General features: G+C 35.2%; 1 protein-coding gene across 1 annotated transcript; it reads left to right on the top strand.

The window, feature by feature from the left end:
- Window positions 1–4439: 4439 nt before the first annotated feature.
- On the top strand, window positions 4440–16001 carry LOC112007541 (serine/threonine-protein kinase rio2). Its single transcript, XM_065773654.1, has 14 exons — window positions 4440–4735; window positions 5717–5830; window positions 5942–5988; window positions 6164–6234; window positions 6335–6448; window positions 6539–6714; window positions 6819–6907; window positions 7958–8075; window positions 8306–8379; window positions 8535–8582; window positions 10289–10457; window positions 12833–12958; window positions 14580–14678; window positions 15341–16001. The coding sequence occupies exons 2-14, from the start codon at window positions 5747–5749 to the stop codon at window positions 15527–15529; spliced, it is 1404 nt and encodes a 467-aa protein (XP_065629726.1). The 5' UTR covers window positions 4440–4735; window positions 5717–5746; the 3' UTR covers window positions 15530–16001.
- Window positions 16002–18185: the final 2184 nt, after the last annotated feature.

Genomic DNA, 18185 nt, shown 5'->3' on the forward strand with positions numbered 1-18185 from the left:
CTACAACTAAAGAAAGAATGAGCATGTTCTTGGGCGATTTTAGAAACATATATAGGTTCGATGATGAAACGAAACAACTTTCGAAAAAAATCAAGTGTTTATACGTTGTATAAATTATTAATTGGTTTTTGAAAGTTGTAAAATTATCTTGACATAATTAGAGCATTCACATCAATACATGGAAACTCATGTATAATAGAAAAAACTATCATTTTTACACATTTTATATCAAAATTGCTCCACATCAGTGTTTCCAAAGTCTGTTATATACACGGTTACTGTAGCTCATGTATTTATTATTTTATTAATATAAATTCGCACCAATTTTTCTCTCTCTTCTCTCCGTGTACAACTACCTCACCTCCTCATCTTCTTCTCCTCATCAGATGCACACAAACACAAACACAGCCACACATCCTCATCCTCTTCTCCTCATCAGATGCACACAAACACAAACACAGCCACACATAAAGAACACAGATAAACCCACACACAAAGAACACAGACAAACCCACGCTAGAGATCGGTGCTTGCTGGAGATCGGTGCTCGGAGATCTGACCGGTGCTTGCTCGGAGATCAGATCGGTGCTTGTTGGAGACTGGGTTTTGTTGGAGATCGGGTATAGAGTTGGGTTTTGCTGTCCGATCGGTGCTTGTCTGACCGTGGGTCGTCGGAGCTCGGTTCGTGGGTCGCCGTGAACCTCGGTTCGTGGGTCGCCGTGAAGCTCCGCTCGGTTCGTGGGTCGCCGTGAACTTCGTGGGTCGCCGTGAACTGGGTTTTGGTCGCTGGGTTTTTGATTTTGAGAAATAACGAGAGAAGGCAGAAGAGAGAGAGAGAGAGAGAGAGAGAGAGAGAGAGAGAGAGAGAGAGAGAGAGCTGTTCAGAAAAATGAAAAGAGAGAGAAAAAAAAAAAAAAAAAAAAAAAAGCTAGTCAAATAAGCCATCACCAAAGGTTTTTGCTAAGGAAGAAGCACCTTCAGCTAATGAGGACCGTATCATTTCATCTCTCTGACTCAACAAAAGTGAAAGTGAAAGCTCTCTTTGCTGCAATTTCTCTCTCAAGATCAACTATCTTCACTGTGAACTCATCATCTCAAGCAATACAAGCCTCGACAGTAGCCCAAATCTTATCAAGGAGGAATTGGACTCCAAATTTCATGAACAACAAGTCCTTAAGAGCATTTTTCCACTCAAGTGCTTTCTCCAAGTTTGAACTCTCAAGCTTTATACGCTACATATCCAGCAGCATTGCAACGAGCAATTGAAGTCTGGATTTCCTCAATGAAGCACCTAGCTTGCATCCAGCCATGAAGTATGGGTGTTTCCTTACAATTGCTACCAGCAGTGACTAACCTTCTGCAGGAATTCCAAACTGCTGGAACCTCACAGTATCACTTGAAAGGGGATAGAAGTCAGTTGCCACCTTTTCATTCTCTTCATCTTCTGCAAATTTCTCCAAGAACTTTTCAAGACTCATTCCCTTGAGGGCAACACCAAAAGACTCAACTCATGGCTCTGCAAAAAGAGGCATGATTATGTCCCTAGCAGTAATAGAAAAGCATTCATACAGCCAAGTATTATTGAACAAGAAACTTGCTTTACTGAATATAAACAGCTCAAAGTTATCACACTTGGAGGTTCTTTGCTATGGTGTACATCATGAACAATTGGAGAAACAACGTGTCCTTGGCTGGCCACACCAGCAACAGCTTCTCCAGCAGCAATAGTGACCTCAAGACTCTTGTCAACAGCAGCATCTCCAGAAGCTCCTTCTGCTGAAACCGTAGGTCAAGTATGCCAGAAGCAACTGGGACCCACATTGTCTCGTGATTAGGGGCTTCACCTTTCAGAATCCACTTTTTTGGCACCCTGGGTTCTTTCAGAATCCACCTTTCAGAATCCACTAGACATGTGGTTTAATTTCAACTATTATTAACCAATTGGTGTTTAGTTTGTTCAATTGTCGTCAAATAAGATATTTGGGGTTGAGCTCATTATGTTACCCACTATTCAAAAGTATCCCTACAGCTGAAGAAAGAATGGGCGTGTTCTTTGGCAATCTTAGAAGCATATATTGGTTCGATGATGGAACGAAACAACTTTCGAAAAAAATCAAGTCTTTATACCTTATATAAATTATTAATTGGCTTTTGAAAGTTGTAAAATTCTCTTGACATAATTATAAACTTTTCTGCAATGTGTAAAACACAATTATACATTACACACACACGCATGTGCACACGCACACGCACACATACGTGCACAAACTCACGCGCGTACACACGCACACGCGCACGTGCGCGTGAGTGCGTGTGTATAGGCTAGTAATACTTAAAATTTATAAAACCATCTTTATAGCCGTCTCTCTCAATCCTTCTTATATATTTTTTCATAAAAAATAGCACGTCACATATACCCAAACACAAACACGAACACGAGCACGAAAAGTATTCTTCTTTTCCACACTTTTTTTTTTCTCGCTGCACACGTTGTCCTGCACCACCGCTGCTTTCCTAGACCTGTTGACATCCAGACGGAAAAAAAAAAAAAAAATCATTTTCATTTAAATAAAATTCTCGCTCTACTAGTTCTTCTGTATTTTGTTTTTGTAGTATTTAATTTTCTTTGTTGTTTGTTTGATTAATTTACAATAATTTTTTGGTTCTCTTTAACTAATAAAGTTTAAAGGTGAGGTTTTGATTTTTGTTTTCTTAGAGTTTTTCTTAAATTAGATTTACATGTTTTCTAGTTTTTGTCCAATGTCTAATTTTTGGTTCAATTAGATGTCCAGGAATGTTTATTTGTTGTTACTGCACTAGACACGTGGTTTAATTTCAACTATTATTAACCAATTGGTGTTTAGTTTGTTCAATTGTCGTCGAATAAATATGTGGGGTTGAGCTCGTTATGTTACCCACAATTCAACAGTCTCCCTATGGCTGAAGAAAGAATGGACGTGTTTTTGGGCAATCTTAGAAACATATATAGGTTCGATGATGGAACGAAACAACTTTTGAAAAAAACTAAGTCTTTATACCTTATATCAATTATTAATTGGCTTTTGAAAGTTGTAAAATTTTATTGACATAATTATAAACTTTTCTGCAATTTGTAAAACACGATTATACTATCCATGCACGCACGCGCACACACATGCACGCACACGCACACACACACGCATGCACACACACGCGCGCGCACACACCCACACGCACAAGCACGCGTGCACTCACACGCGCACGTGAGCGTGTGCTTAGAGGCTAGTAATACTTAAAATTTGTAAAACCATCTTTACAGCCCTTCTCTTAATCCCTCTTATATTTTTTTCCATAAAAAATTGCACGCTGCATTTACCCAAACACAAACACGAACACGAACACGAGCATGAAAAGTATTCTTTTTTTCCACACTTTTTTTTCGCTGCACACATTGTCCTCTACTGCCGCTGCTTTCCTAGACAATAACTGTAAGTCTGCCTTTTTTTTTAATCATTTTCATTAAAATAAAAATTCTCGCTCTACTAGTTCTTCTAAATTTTGTTTTTGTAGCATTTCATTTTCTTTGGTGTTTGTTTGATTAATTTACAATAATATTTTGGTTCTCTTTAACTAATAAACTTTAAAGGTGAGCCTTTGATTTCTGTTTCTAAATTAGATTTACATGTTTTCTAGTTTTTGTCCAATATCTAATTTTTTGTTCAATTAGATTTCCAGGAATTTTTATTTGGTATTATTGCACTAGACATGTGGTTCAATTTCAACTATTATTAACCAAACGGTGTTTAGTTTGTTCAATTGTCGTTGAATAAGATATGTGGGGTTGTGCTCTTTATGTTACCCACAATTCAAAAGTCTCCCTACAACTAAAGAAAGAATGAGCATGTTCTTGGGAGATTTTAGAAACATATATAGGTTCGATGATGAAACGAAACAACTTTCGAAAAAAATCAAGTGTTTATACTTTGTATAAATTATTAATTGGCTTTTGAAAGTTGTAAAATTATCTTGACATAATTATAAAGCTCATTTAGCTGTCTGCAATTGTTTCTCTTATTCCAAGGGAGTATACTTTTTTGTGCATTTCACATACTAGAGCAGGTGCCTATAACTATAGTTAGGCTTGGGTGGGCTTTTTGTAAATTGAATAGGTTCATTTTAAACTGTTTTTAAATAGTTTAGAATAATTGAATTGGTAAATAGGTATTCTGTGGCTGCTATAAGCATTTGGTAGCAGCAGCCCATACATGATATATGACGGACCCAGGTGGGGGCCTAAAGGTGCCCGGGCCCCCCCTGGGCCCAAAAAAAAAAAATATAGGCTTGGGCCCCCTCCCAAAAATCATGAATTCCAAGCCCAGCCGGCCAGCCCAGGAGGCAAGAGCCCATAACCCATGTAAAAAAAAAAAAAAAAAGAACAGCAGTAAACCTAACGGAGAAAGTGAAAGACGAAGGAAAAAAAAAAGAAAGGAAACAGAGATCGAGAGGCGAGGCAGAGAGATAGTGAGCCACTGAGCCCAGACGCCGACGCGACGCGAGATAGTGAGCGCAGCCCGCCGACGCGACGCCATCATCATCATCATCAGTCACCACGCCGACGCGACACGACGCGAGACTCTCGCCCAGCACGGCGGTACCCACGCCGACGCCGGCGCGCCATCATCACTCGAGCCCTCAGCTGTCGTCGCCACCGGTTGCTCCAGCCTTCACACTGTTTGTGAATCAACTTTTTTAACAGGTATTTAACCTATGATCCTTTCCTTCAACAATCAAAACCTAATAAATTGTTTGTGAATCAACTGTTTTAACAATCTGTGCTTGTGGAGTGTTTTTTTTTTACTGATGAGTGATGAACTGATTACTGATGTTGGTGATTGTGAATTGAATCTGTGCTGCGGCCTGTGGTGTTTTTTTTTTTTTTTTTTTTGGCTTTGTGACTCTATGTCACTCTGTGTTTGTGACTCTCTTTCTTGTATTATATAGATAAGAGAGAGAGAGAGAGAGAGAGAGAGAGAGAGAGAGAGAGTGTAGAGTTTGTAGAGCAAAAAAAAGTAAAGTGTTGGAGAAGGATCTTTATCATTTTTAGCAGGATCCAGAGTTCAAAAAATTGAAATTTTTGAGTTGTGTAAGTGAGAATTAGAAATTCAGAACACTACAACTTGTTTATAGAATGGTGAGACTTGTGCATACTCTTCCAGTTTCTACTGCTACTACAGAGAGAGCATTTTCAGTTATGAAAGTTGTCAAAACTAACCTTTGAAGCAAAATGGAAAATGATTTTTTTGACGGACTCTTTGATGTTATACATTGAAAAGGATATAGCTTCAACATTTAGTTTGGATTCAATCGTAGATGATTTTGAAGATTTGAAAAAGCGTCGAGTTTCCTTTTCATAGATTATTATATTAAGAAACATTAGTGTTAAGAAACAATGATTTTTGGATATTTATCTTGGTTGATAATTTATTAATACAATATGGAAGCGTATTTGAACTTTTTTTTTTGCTTATCTCCGGCCTCCCAGCTTGAAATCCTGGGTCCGTCCCTGATTATATCCCTTGGGTTCAAAAACTGTTTGTGGACTGTCGAAGTCAGGTGTCACTAACATACAAAAGCTGTTTTACCTTACTCCTCTGGGGTCCACTTCTTTGTTATTTTAACTTCAATTTCAGTGATTTTTATATAATATTATTCTGATTCTGATTGCTTGGCATAATAGGAAGAGATAAAAGGGCAGAGTGAGGGAGCAATGAAGCTGAACGTGGACGCCTTGAGATATCTCTCCAAAGATGATTTTAGGGTTCTTACTGCTGTCGAAATGGGGATGCGCAATGTCTGTTTGTTTCTCTCTCTCTCTCTCTTTATTATTTTTTAGTTATTGTATGTTTTGTTTTGGCTTTCCTTTCCATTATTTAATCGGGTAAAAATTATCCTTTGCTTTCAGCATGAAATTGTACCTTCAGAACTTGTTGACCGCATTGCCTCTCTCAAGTACGCCTTTCCTTCTTTTTTCTTCTTACGAATATTGTCTTTTTCCTTCTCAACCCCTTGCTTGAATTGGATTCTTAAATTCATAATCTGTGGGCTAATATTTCACTAATAAAAAACATTTGTGAAGTAATATTTCATGCTCATTATATTTGTATTGTCTCTTCCCTGCATGCAGGCATGGTGGCACTTACAAAGTTTTGAAGAATTTGCTCAAGCATAAGCTCTTGCACCATGACTCTTCCAAATGTGAGTTTGCATGCTGCTTTTAGCTTGAATTGTGTAACATAGGTGGACTCAATTTTTGTTTTGCTATCCTTTCTTATTATCTGTTCTTATCTGCTGCTAGATGATGGGTTTCGGCTCACCTACCTTGGTTATGATTTTCTTGCTATAAAAACACTGGTTAATCGCGGAGTGTTTATGTCTGTTGGACGTCAAATTGGGGTTGGAAAAGAGTCTGGTATTTTTTTCATATCTTGCTAGGCAAAGCCTCTTCTGGTATATTAGCAATATATTACTTGATTAATTGTTGCATTTTTTTTTCTTTAAGATATCTTCGAGGTTGCCACAGAAGATGGTACAGTCCTAGCCATGAAACTACACAGACTTGGAAGAGTTTCTTTTAGGGCTGTCAAATCTAAGCGAGATTACTTGAGGCATCGTAGCAGTTTCAATTGGCTGTATTTGTCCCGGCTCGCTGCAGTCAAAGAATTTGCTTTTATGAAGGTTCTTCACTGTCATAATTTAGCCATTTGTGTGCTTTACCTTTTTAATTAGATGATTGTCATGCCTATTGATGTTGGTTTCGCACTTGTGCTATGCTCAATCAGGCTTTGGAAGAACACGGTTTTCCTGTTCCAAATGCTGTGGACTGTAATAGGCATTGCGTGATCATGTCACTTGTCCAAGGTTACCCTCTGTAAGTGTTTCTAATTCATTTTACTTTGAAACTCATATCTCAATTTGTAATACATGTTTATTTTCCTTCTAATTTAACCTTCAGATGGAAATTTCTTTACTACTTTGATGAATATGAAAACCCAGTCCATCGTGAATCTAAAATTATTTTATGTTTAATAACATGTTGAAGAACCATATATAGAAAAACAGTCAATTTTTATTTATTTATTAAAATGTAACAACTTATAGGTTTCTTCATATTTTTAGGTTTAAAAATAGTTAAATTCTTTTATAGGTGTCTAAACTAGTGTTGCACATCCAATGAGCTCTAGTTTTATTGACACTTTCTTCTCTGACAAAAATGGTGGAGGGTGAGATTGTGGGTTCAAAACCCATTGCGTGTGTGTAATGTACCTACTTTATATATATATGAGCAGGATACACCAAATTTAAATAGAAGACATGTCCTAAAAACATAGGAGATTTCCTTCCAAACAGTACATAACCACAGTTCTCTCTTACTCTAAGTTGTAAAGCATTCTCCATAACCTGCATCATGCAACATTGTCATTTCACATATGCAGACATGAGGAATATATCCTGCAATCCCCTCAAATGAATTATTTTATGTAAGCCATTTGACATAAGTTATATTGATTATAAAGTTGTGCTTTCAATTTCATTTACTCTTTTATTTATAAGAAAAAAAAATTGTGTACTCATGTTTTGTCAATATAGCTATTTTCCTCCTTTTTCCATGTGATAGGAATCTTGACAAGTGTCAGTTGAAAATTCGGTGACATGGCATTTGTCAACAATTATTATCTGAAAATTACTATGAAAGTTATCGTGATCAAAATATCATAAGTGCTGTAACCTCAGAATCTGATTCTTATGGTAATGTTACAATGGATTCCTCCTTGTCCTACATGTCCTTCCTTTCTCTCTTCTTTCCTTTGGCTCCTTGTTTTTTCCTATTGTTTTGGAATCATTTTCCAAAGATAAACACAATGTCACTCCATTGAGCAATGGGATATTGCATCTTATCAATCATTTCTATCTGATGCAGTGTACAGGTTAAGCAATTGCAAAATCCAGAGATGGTTTTTGAAAGGATCATTGGTCTTGTTATTCGTTTGGCAGAACATGGTCTCATTCACTGTGACTTCAATGAATTCAATATTATGGTATGCAATTAAGGCACTCTGCAATACCATTTCTTTGCATCTTTAGAGCTGTATAATTAGGAACCTAACAAGTGGTTTGCCATTTTCTTGTCTTATTTCTCAACACATATTTACTGGTTATTATTGCGTTCATTGGATTGACTCGTTGGTTTATATCCAAATTCTTTTTATCAGCTTCCGCATTCAGTTCATTAGTGAACTAATTATTTTTCAATTTTTATGCTTTGTAGATTGATGATGATGAGAAGGTTACCATGATTGATTTTCCACAGATGGTATCTGTAGACCATCGTAATGCACAAATGTAAGAAAAATTTCTTCTTCCAATGCAGTATCAGTTATCATTTCATTTGTTTATTTCTGATCACTGTTTTTTCTAATAGCAAATCGCTACATTTGATATATGTGAATTTTTTGCTGGAAATATTACTCATCTCTTAATATGTTCACATTTTTCAGGTATTTCGATCGTGATGTTGAATGCGTCTTTAAGTTTTTTCTCAAGAGGTCAGTAAGTTTTCTGGTGCAATTCTTGGATGATTGGCTCCATTTTAGATTATTGGGGATTTTTTTTAATTGTCTAAGTTATAATATCTGTGACTCAAATTCTTAAGATCTATTCTAGTTATCTTGTTGAGACAAGTCCGATGGATTTTTTGTCACCATCTAATTGATAGTTCTTGGGAATCAGCCTTTCCAAAAAAAAAAAAAAATTGGGGGTAAGGCTGTGTACCAATTGAGATATTTCAAGTGTAACGGGCATATATAATTCTCCCCCTTCCCAACATGGTGGTGGATCCTGCAAGCATGGGACCCACCCGTTTGTGAGGGGGTGCTGTATATGCCTATTCTTGGGAATCAGCCTTTCCAAAAAAAAAAAAAAATTGGGGGTAAGGCTGTGTACCAATTGAGATATTTCAAGTGTAACGGGCATATATAATTCTCCCCCTTCCCAACATGGTGGTGGATCCTGCAAGCATGGGACCCACCCGTTTGTGAGGGGGTGCTGTATATGCCTCTTACACCAGATATCAGCTCCTACTAATCACCTCTACCAGACCCCACAGAAGTGCGAGCTTTGTGCATTATATACAATGTATTTTATCTTATTGATAATTCACGGGATTTTTGAATTGATTATTAGGTTGAGTTATTTATTTATTTATTTTTTGTTTTTTTTGATAGGTAATGGAAGTTTTATTGATAGCAAAAATCTGTGCCCCTTTCCCTTGGGTGGTTACCTGTCAACAACTCCTGGTTTTACAGGAGTTGTGCATCAATCAATATGGGGTTAGTTTTAGGGCTGAGAAAGTTTGTAAATCATGGAATATAACTAGGAAAACATTGTGGACAACTGGTGTTAGGGAAAAATTGTATAAGTAAATTTTGATTTATGTTTAAATTAAAGCATGTAATCGGATATATGGTGTAGGATTTTTTTAGTCTTTATACCATAAAAATGTGTGATTCCTCTCTGTCCAGAAATACTGAAGAAGGGCAAAATGGTAACTCAGTCATAGGAGTTCCTTATCTGCAAGGTAAAAGAAATTCAACTGCTGATTAAAGAAGTGTTTCTTTGTAACCATTGAGGTTTGCCTCACATGGTGTCTCCCCTTGTAAAAGCAAGGTTAAGGGTGATGTAATGGGTTCAAGACCTATCCCATGTGTGTAATTTATCAATAAAACAAACAAACAAAGAATATCTGTGGAAAATCCAAGCAATACCTATTCTGTAACTGGTTGAAAATCCAAGCAATACTTATTTTGGAGGTGGATGGATTGCTATATGAGGAGGAATATCAGAGGTGGTTGACCAAGTAGTATGCTTTTATCAGAAATTGTATCAGGAGACACAGGAGTGTAGACCTATGGTTGAGGGCTTGGAGTTTGAGCATGTTGTTTTACTCTTCTTTGTACTTCTTGGCTGCTTTTTGATTTTTCGCATGAAGTAGTTTTTTTATAATAAAATTTTTCTTCCTTATTAAAAAGAGAAACTCTATGACACAAGTTAATCATAGAACTCTTCATAGAGCCGAATGAGAGTAAAGAGCTCTAAATAGCTAAAAGATTTTATGTTTGGGTTCAACACTTCATTGTACATTTTATATATGCAAACTGGCTTCAAGCGTAGGTTTTTATGCTAATGGCTTTCATAAAAATCATTTTTCTTTATTTTTTTGTATGCATGGTCAATCTCTTTCTTTGTCTTGCAGGTTCAATATGTCATTTCAAGAAATCCCAGATGATATTGATGATGCAGAGGTAGACATGGATGAAAGTGGCAGGCCTTGCTTTTCTTCAATAGCAAAAGGTTCTGGTTTTCTAGACAAGGACCTAGCAGCCAGTGGGTTTACTAGAAAGGATCAAGAAGACATTGAGAAGGTACGGACTTGGAATTAAGCCAATTTGAGCATTAATCCATAGACTTGGAATGGACCCTTTCTGCACCAAAATATGCACTGGATTGCATCCATTTGCAACAGTTAGATTAAGCTTGAGTGGTCACTTTTGCTTTTGTTTTGCCCTTTTTGGTCAACTTGTTTCAGTCTGTCTCTAAAAATCCTCTGGTGGAATCCGCTAAATAATCTCCTCTAAATATTGAAGATGATCAGTATAGATCATGAAGATGAATGTCTTGGAGGCAAGTTTCATGTGAATGGTTCATGGGGTGGTTCTTTTAAATTCAATTTTTTCTTGTCCTGTAGTTTTCTTTGGCTGGGTTTCTGACCTTAGCGATTGTTGAAAATATATGTATGTTGTCTCAAATCATAAATTTCATTTCATTTAGAAGCTGGTATGGAAATTAGTCTTGTGAGTTCAATATCCCAGTGGGGATGTGTATATGGGGCTGGTTGCTGTTGGAGCAGCCTGAAATCAATGCCATTGATTATCTTGACCCCATGGGCCCTCCATCAGAAAAATAACATGGTACTATTTATTGGCTTTCAGAGGTTTAAGATCTATAGATATTTTCCATTTGACATGTTCTTCCTTCTTTTATGAGAAAATTTGAATCACCTTGGAGATCCTTGTTTGCATAGTTTGGCTGAATAGCAGTTAGGATCAACTCAAGTTCAAGATATCTCTCAAATTTTCTTTCTTTGGAAGATTAAGACAATTGTTTGTAAACTAGTGTTCTACCGGTTGCCATTGGGTAACGTACTGTGGGTTATTCTGAGTAGTAGGCTCAGGTGATTGTCTGCTTTTCCGGTTTGTTACTATTACTATCATAGTGATATTATTTGTATTATAACCACAAATTTGTCTGTACACTTTTCCTGCTTTGGTTTCAACTCTTTTAATAGTTCCATGCATTTTTTAATTTAATCCTTGTCTTGTCCATCACTCATTTTTGTGTTGTCATTTAATTGACACTCATTGAATGAAGATGTCCTTTTAATTTCTAATCTTTAGACCAATCACTCTAATTTGATGGGGCCATGTGTCAATCACACTATGGAAGTACTTCTCCATGCCATCAACCTACTTTGTATATTAGTAATAATCTTTTCATTCTTCCTACTTCAAAAAAGTAAACCAAATTGATGAAAATAACTACTTGTAAAAGTTGAGATAAATGGTCACATCTTTGGAATTTTTGGGCACAAATCTTTAATCTTCCATGTATCTTCTGTAAGTTCAGGTTATCTCTCTCTCCATTCTGTTACCACAGCTGAACCTCTGTAGTGGTCCGATCAACTAGTATAATGACACAATCGTGGTCTAAGTGACCAATCTATCGAATCAATATGCATCAGGCACACCTTCTATATGTTTGTCAGTTTGTTTGTAACCAATACAGATCCAGATTCATCATATATAACTTTTGTGTTCTTTCTGCGTAATTGTTGGTTTGAGTTATGTTTAGTTTATCGTAAAGAGTGTAGATGCTTTGCTTGTGGAGCGTGTAGCCAGAAAGGAATTTCAAAGTTTTACTTTTTGGGATATTCTTTTCTTCTTGCACTGTCTCTTAAATGTGCATGTGGTAAGCTCTAAAAGGGACTCCAATGTCCTTTCCTTCCCTTGGAAAGAAATTTGGGGTGTGAAAGCCCCACAATGGGTCTCCATTTTCGTGTGGACAGCGGCATTGGGAAATATTCTTGTGATAACCTCATTAAGAGAGGCTATACATTAGTAGAATGGTGTTGTAACAGTTTTGTGGAGAGACGGTGGACCACCTTTTGATTCATTCACGGTTGCTATAATTTGGGGAGTTTTGTTTTTAGGTGCTTTGGTATCCGTTGGGTGCTACTGGGGAAGGTGATGTATGTCATGTTTGGTTGTAGGAATTGGGTGGGTAAGAATTCCTCCACTATTTGGAATATGGTTATTTTGTGTTCGAAGTGGACTATTTGGAAGGTATGTAACCGATGTACATTTGAAGTTGTGGAGTGTATGCGGATCCTGTTGCTAGTAACTTTATCTAGTTCTTCATTTTGGTCCCGAGCATGGGGTTTTACACGTGTTTCTATTTCAATGTTTTTGGAATCTTTTCCCTTTTGTACATAATTTTCTTCGTAATTCTTTAGACTTCTTCATGTTGCTCATGAAGGTTTTATTTATTTATTTATTTTTTTTTTTTATAGTAATACTATTCTTATCTATCAAAAAAAGTATGCATGGTAGGCTTTCTATGAGTTTGTAGGGCTATTTCTTAGCATGGCTTGCACTTCGCTTATTATGAAATATGTTTGAAAATCATATTCCTCATCTATGATTCTGAATCAATGCAATTGAATAATTGATATTGTATGCAGTTCATTGAAGGAGGGGTTGAGAAGGATGCAGATTCGGGTGATGAAGAAAATGAAGATGGAGGACTTGCGTCTGAGTTAAATGAATCAGACATAAGTGGTGTTGAATCTCTGCATTTGGTAGAGCAGGTAAAATTTTTTGGACAATTAGAGCATATATATTATTCATAAGCATTCAATCTAATGGAGCAGTTAGTGCTATCTATCTCAGCAATTTTTTCCATGGCTGAGGCCTTAAGGAAAGATCTAATAGATGGGATGAGGATGCTTATATGTGTGAAGTTTTGCTTGGTGAGAAAAGCGCTGTTAATGCTAATTGGCAATTGCATCAAACTTTGCACAGAATAAAACTAAATTCACTTCTTTTATGGGATTTATGGGATAATATTTACTGATTGAGCTGTGAACAATTGAATTATAACTTGTAGAATTAAGATGTTTGGGCTTGGCAAAAAATGTGGGTTATTAAATGTATAAAAATAAAATGTGGGCAATTTGGTGCTAGATAAATAGTAGAACATTTGACAGAATTGAGCATCCTAATCATGTCATCAGTCTTTGCTGAGGACATTGTATGATTGGAATTCTGCCCTGGGCAGAACTCCCCACATTATTTTTTCTTGACTTAGAGTATTCTAATGTGAGATTGTAATTTTTTAAGTGGTTCAATCTACATCCTGTGTATGTGAACCTTATCCTTTTTTGACTAAATTGATTTTTTATTTAATAAAAGTAGTATTCTGCTCATTCAAAAAAGGAGGGTGTTGGTCCCTCATCAAACACCCACTAGGTAATTATAGGGAGGAATCCCTGGGGTGGTCCCAGGATGTTGGTTAGGAGTTTTGGACCAGGATCTCGTGAGGCCTTGGGAACCACTAGAACAACCCCTTTGGGTTGTTAATCTATGCACTTGTCCAGAAAAATACCATACTGATTTGATCTAATTTAATCTTAACCTGTATACTCTAATATGACTTGGGCAACTTGCTGGTTTCTGTTTAGAGCAAGAGAATAAGCATCTGGTTGGCAATGTGTTCTGTTTATCAAATTTGGGCATGGATACATGGTTTAAAATTTGGTGATGTTTTGGAAGATCTTGCAAAACAATGAAAGATGGATAGCCTAGCGAAACCCAGTTCTTGAGTCGAAACATGTGAATATGTTTTGCCAATAATTTTTTAAATTGTATGCTACTGTTAAAAAGTCAACTCATTTGTAGTATTCATAGAGCTTAGTCTTTATTTTGCGATTTTATGGATTATATTGTTCAATTGCTATTGTAGATGAATTTCAATTTTTTATATTAATATATACCAACATAATACTTTCCAGTTTCCACATAGAAGTCTACTATATTATTCTTTGAAATGCATAAATAGGGAGATTTATGGTCTTTTTATTACTTAGAAATCATAGAAATATTCTGTAGGATTAATGGAAATTAATGTGTTGCCATTTGCACAAGACATTTGTTCCGCTTGCAAAATAATCAATGACTAAGGTATTTGAATCTTTGAATTTGGAAGTAGCCGTTTGAATGGCCAAATAAAGCCTGATTTAATACCTTGCATGGTTTGGGATTGTTTCAGGGCAGTAGTGTATTTTTCAATGTTTCAACATCAAATTCTGCACCACATATTTTCTTGTTTTTTATTTTTATTTTTTGAACCTATAATCTCTTCTTCTGTATCGTTTTCTTCTAGATTATCCTCATTGAATATTGTAATTTCTTATGTGAAATAAATTTCAGCCGACATTAAATTGTGATGTGGAAGGCATAGAGGAAAATGAACAAAAAACTGAAGCAGGTCTAACCAATGGACCTGAAACTCAAGATGCAAGTGATGAGGTATACTTATCATTTCATGATCTCTTATTGCCTTTTTAAAAATCCTGGATTTTGTTCATGACTTCAATTTTTTTATCTTTAGTAAAGAGTTTAGGTTCTCATAATGTATGTTTGATGTCATATGCTTAAAATAGAATTTTACCGCTCACTGCCAATTTTCCTCCTTTCATCTTCAATCTTTTGAGTTCCAATACACTTGCTCATACTCTCGGTCCTAAGAAGACTATTTGATTAAAGGAAAAATGCTTTAGAAGCCTGTGCGTTGCTCATCCTCTTCCGTTGATCTAGGGAAACTGATATATAAATCGTAGTTCCAACTAAAAAAACTGGTATGAGAAAAAAAACATTATTATTAATAATATAAGGGGAAAAAGCTTGGAGTTGTTACATTTTTTTTATTGGCAATTTAATACGCTGGTGGGTCTAAAACCCACATCCTCAACCTTCATATTCCTTTTACAACGGGATATGTCATTTTAACTAGAGCTCATTGGCTAGAGCTGCTATGTTGTTTGAGATGTTTCAAACATCTTTGTTATTTTTTAAAAGCTATTGTTGGAATGCAATGCCAATTTAATGTTTGTTTGTTTGTTTGTTTGTTTGTTTTTTTTTTTTTTTATTTTTTTTTTTTTTATTTTTTTTTTTTTTTTTTTTTTTTTTAGGAGGAAGATAATGAGACCATGATTAGTAAAGATGCTGAATTGACAAAGCGTTTGAGAAATCAAAAGCGCCGTGTCATAGCATCAGTGCGTGGAGGACGAAAGAATCTTGCCTCTAGAAATACCTACAAAGACAAGGGTGGTAGGTCCTCTCATAATTCTAAAATCCAGAAACAATTGAGCAGCTGGTGAAATTTGTGGAGAATAATCATGTCTTCCTAGGCATGGAAGCTATCGGTTAAGACGGCTGTAGCAATGATAAACAAATTAGAAAAGAATGTCCCAACACTCTGCAATCATTGCTGCATGCCTTTCACTTCGAAACAAGCTTGGTGATGGGAAGAAAATCGATTGGATTTACTTTTGTGACTATCATGGGCTTGTTTCATTAATTTTTATGAAAATTGTAAGGACCTTGATTGTATAATATAGGCTAGGAGGGATGGTAGCTTGCATTGTTGAGAGTATGTATCACATAATTATTATCCATATAGGTTGTACAAGTCCACAAAGCTCCAAATTTTGCTGGTTGGAGAGGTGATTGGGTTGTTGGAGAGGTGATTGGTAGGCAGCTTCACTTCTTACCTGTCCCTTTTTTTTTTTTTTGGTGTACGACACTTGTCATCATATTAAGGCTCAAACTTCCTTTGATCTTCTTTGTTAATTAGGGTAATCTGTACCCTCTTTTTAATTGAATAAAACTGCTTATTCATAAATAAAATAAAAAGAGAGGAGATTGTTAGAATAATTTAATGGGACTTCTTAATTGATGTCCAACTAATGTTAATTGTTGTTGAGAAGAATAGAGAGGAAAAAAAAAGGTTGAGAAGAATAGAGGGATAATGCCTTGTCTAAATCCTTTTTTTATTTAGATTTTGAAAACCTTGGAGGACTTGGAATTTGGAAATTTTTGGAATATTCATAAAATATCTACACTTAATTTTTGACAAGCATTATTTAACCTGAAAATGAGTAAAAGTATGCTAAATCATTCACCTATCCTATGGGTAGTCAACTTTTGCATATTAATGCTTGCTACAGTATGCAAGGGGAGGCATGGTACTAGTAACAAGGGACTATCGTTCATTGATTACTCCAGCAATAGTTACTTATTATTAAGAAAACCGTAGAAGCAATAATTTCCACCATAATCTATGTTGTTGATAAGTATATTAGAAAACTTGAGAGGTAATAAAGTTATATTTCAACTCCACTATCGTTCTTAGTTTCTGAAATATTTTCTAATATAAAGTGACAAAGCAAATTTTAAGAAAGTAAAGTAACTAGGAGTAACACTTTTTATTTTCTGAAATATTTTCTAAGATAAAATAACAAAGCAAATTTTAAGAAAGTAAAATAATTTGAGTAACACTTTTTATTAACTGAAAACGTAGAGAGCTTGTGACAGACTTCTCTTCAATGGAATTGCCTTATATCTTTGCTTTGCAGTAATATAGCCAACACTTTTCAGTTGTAGAGTAATGCTAAAACTAGGAAATGTTTTACAAAATCTTATTTTTAAAGTAAGGCATTGTCTACACTTATTAGTGTACATCGTTAGTACACATCACACATATCATTTGTTAACTGTTAAGTGTGGAATACATACAAAATAGGAAATATGTGTGAAATTATGGACACCGTGTCACATTAACAAATGTGTAAGAATATTTCCCTTTCTTAGTATGTGGTGTCTTTCATGCATAGTGTGCGAGACGCATGAAGCATAGTTTGCTATGTGATATGACAAAATTGTCACATTACTTTTGTTTTTCTTTTTCTTAGATAAGTTCATTACCACGTGACTTTGGACAACAGTGTACATCACTTCATTTGTGAACTCTTTACATACATCTATTGTTTTATAGTTGATCCGAATCAACTTTTATGCCAAATCAACTAAGTTGACCCAAATCAATTAGGTAGAATTCTTCTCAATTGTATATTTGTTGAATTGAGTGGGCTAAAATTCTCACCCATTTATTTGGCTTAAAATGAGAAGGTATTTCCTACGTCCATTCCTTGGTATTAAGATTTCAGTTAAGAGAATCCATGATCACTATAGGTAACTAAGTTGAATCATGACATTTTTCTCAAAAAAATGAGAGTTGAATAATGACATGTAAAAATGTCAGGTATTAGAAGCTGATATGACAAAATAGGACAAAGTCAATCAAAAATCAAAAATTATTTTTTTAATTTTAGGTGAATGAAGGGAAGATATATGGAATGTGATGAAAGTGTGCTGCAATAACAAAATTACTATACAATATATTAACTTGAAAATGAATCTATTTTTGAAACCAAAAACCTTACTTGATTTTTGAAAACTAGAATACTACTTCAAACTTTGATATTCATTTAAAAATTTCAAAATGTTACAATGATAATTTTGGAGGGTTTGATAAATATGTGTTTGAAATGGAAGGGAACTTAGGCCTCAGATAAGTTGTTTTTTCAATTATGGCCCTTAAAACTGATATGAATGCCTTTTAGGCTTACAAAAGTGAACACAAACAGAAAAAAGTCACAATAATACAATGAAAAGTTATGTACGTTATTGAGCAATAATGAACAACTACTGTTAGCTATGATTTGCTATGATTTCCTGATAATACAATTGTTTGTTTTCAATAATTTCTTTATACTGTCAAGACTGATACAATATTTGTCTTCATTTCAAGTTTCATGACCCATGCATGTATCTAAATTAGTAGTTGTTATGGAGTTATCTCAACTAATAAAGTCTCTTATTGTTAAATAAAGTCACTTCAAGTTTTTATTTATTTATTTTTGTAAAAAATTTCTTATTAGTTTTACTTATTTGTTTTAAATTTAAAATATATTA

This window comes from Quercus suber, unplaced genomic scaffold (genome assembly GCF_002906115.3).
Source record: "Quercus suber isolate HL8 unplaced genomic scaffold, Cork oak 2.0 scaffold_78, whole genome shotgun sequence".
Classification (NCBI taxonomy): Eukaryota; Viridiplantae; Streptophyta; class Magnoliopsida; order Fagales; family Fagaceae; genus Quercus; species Quercus suber.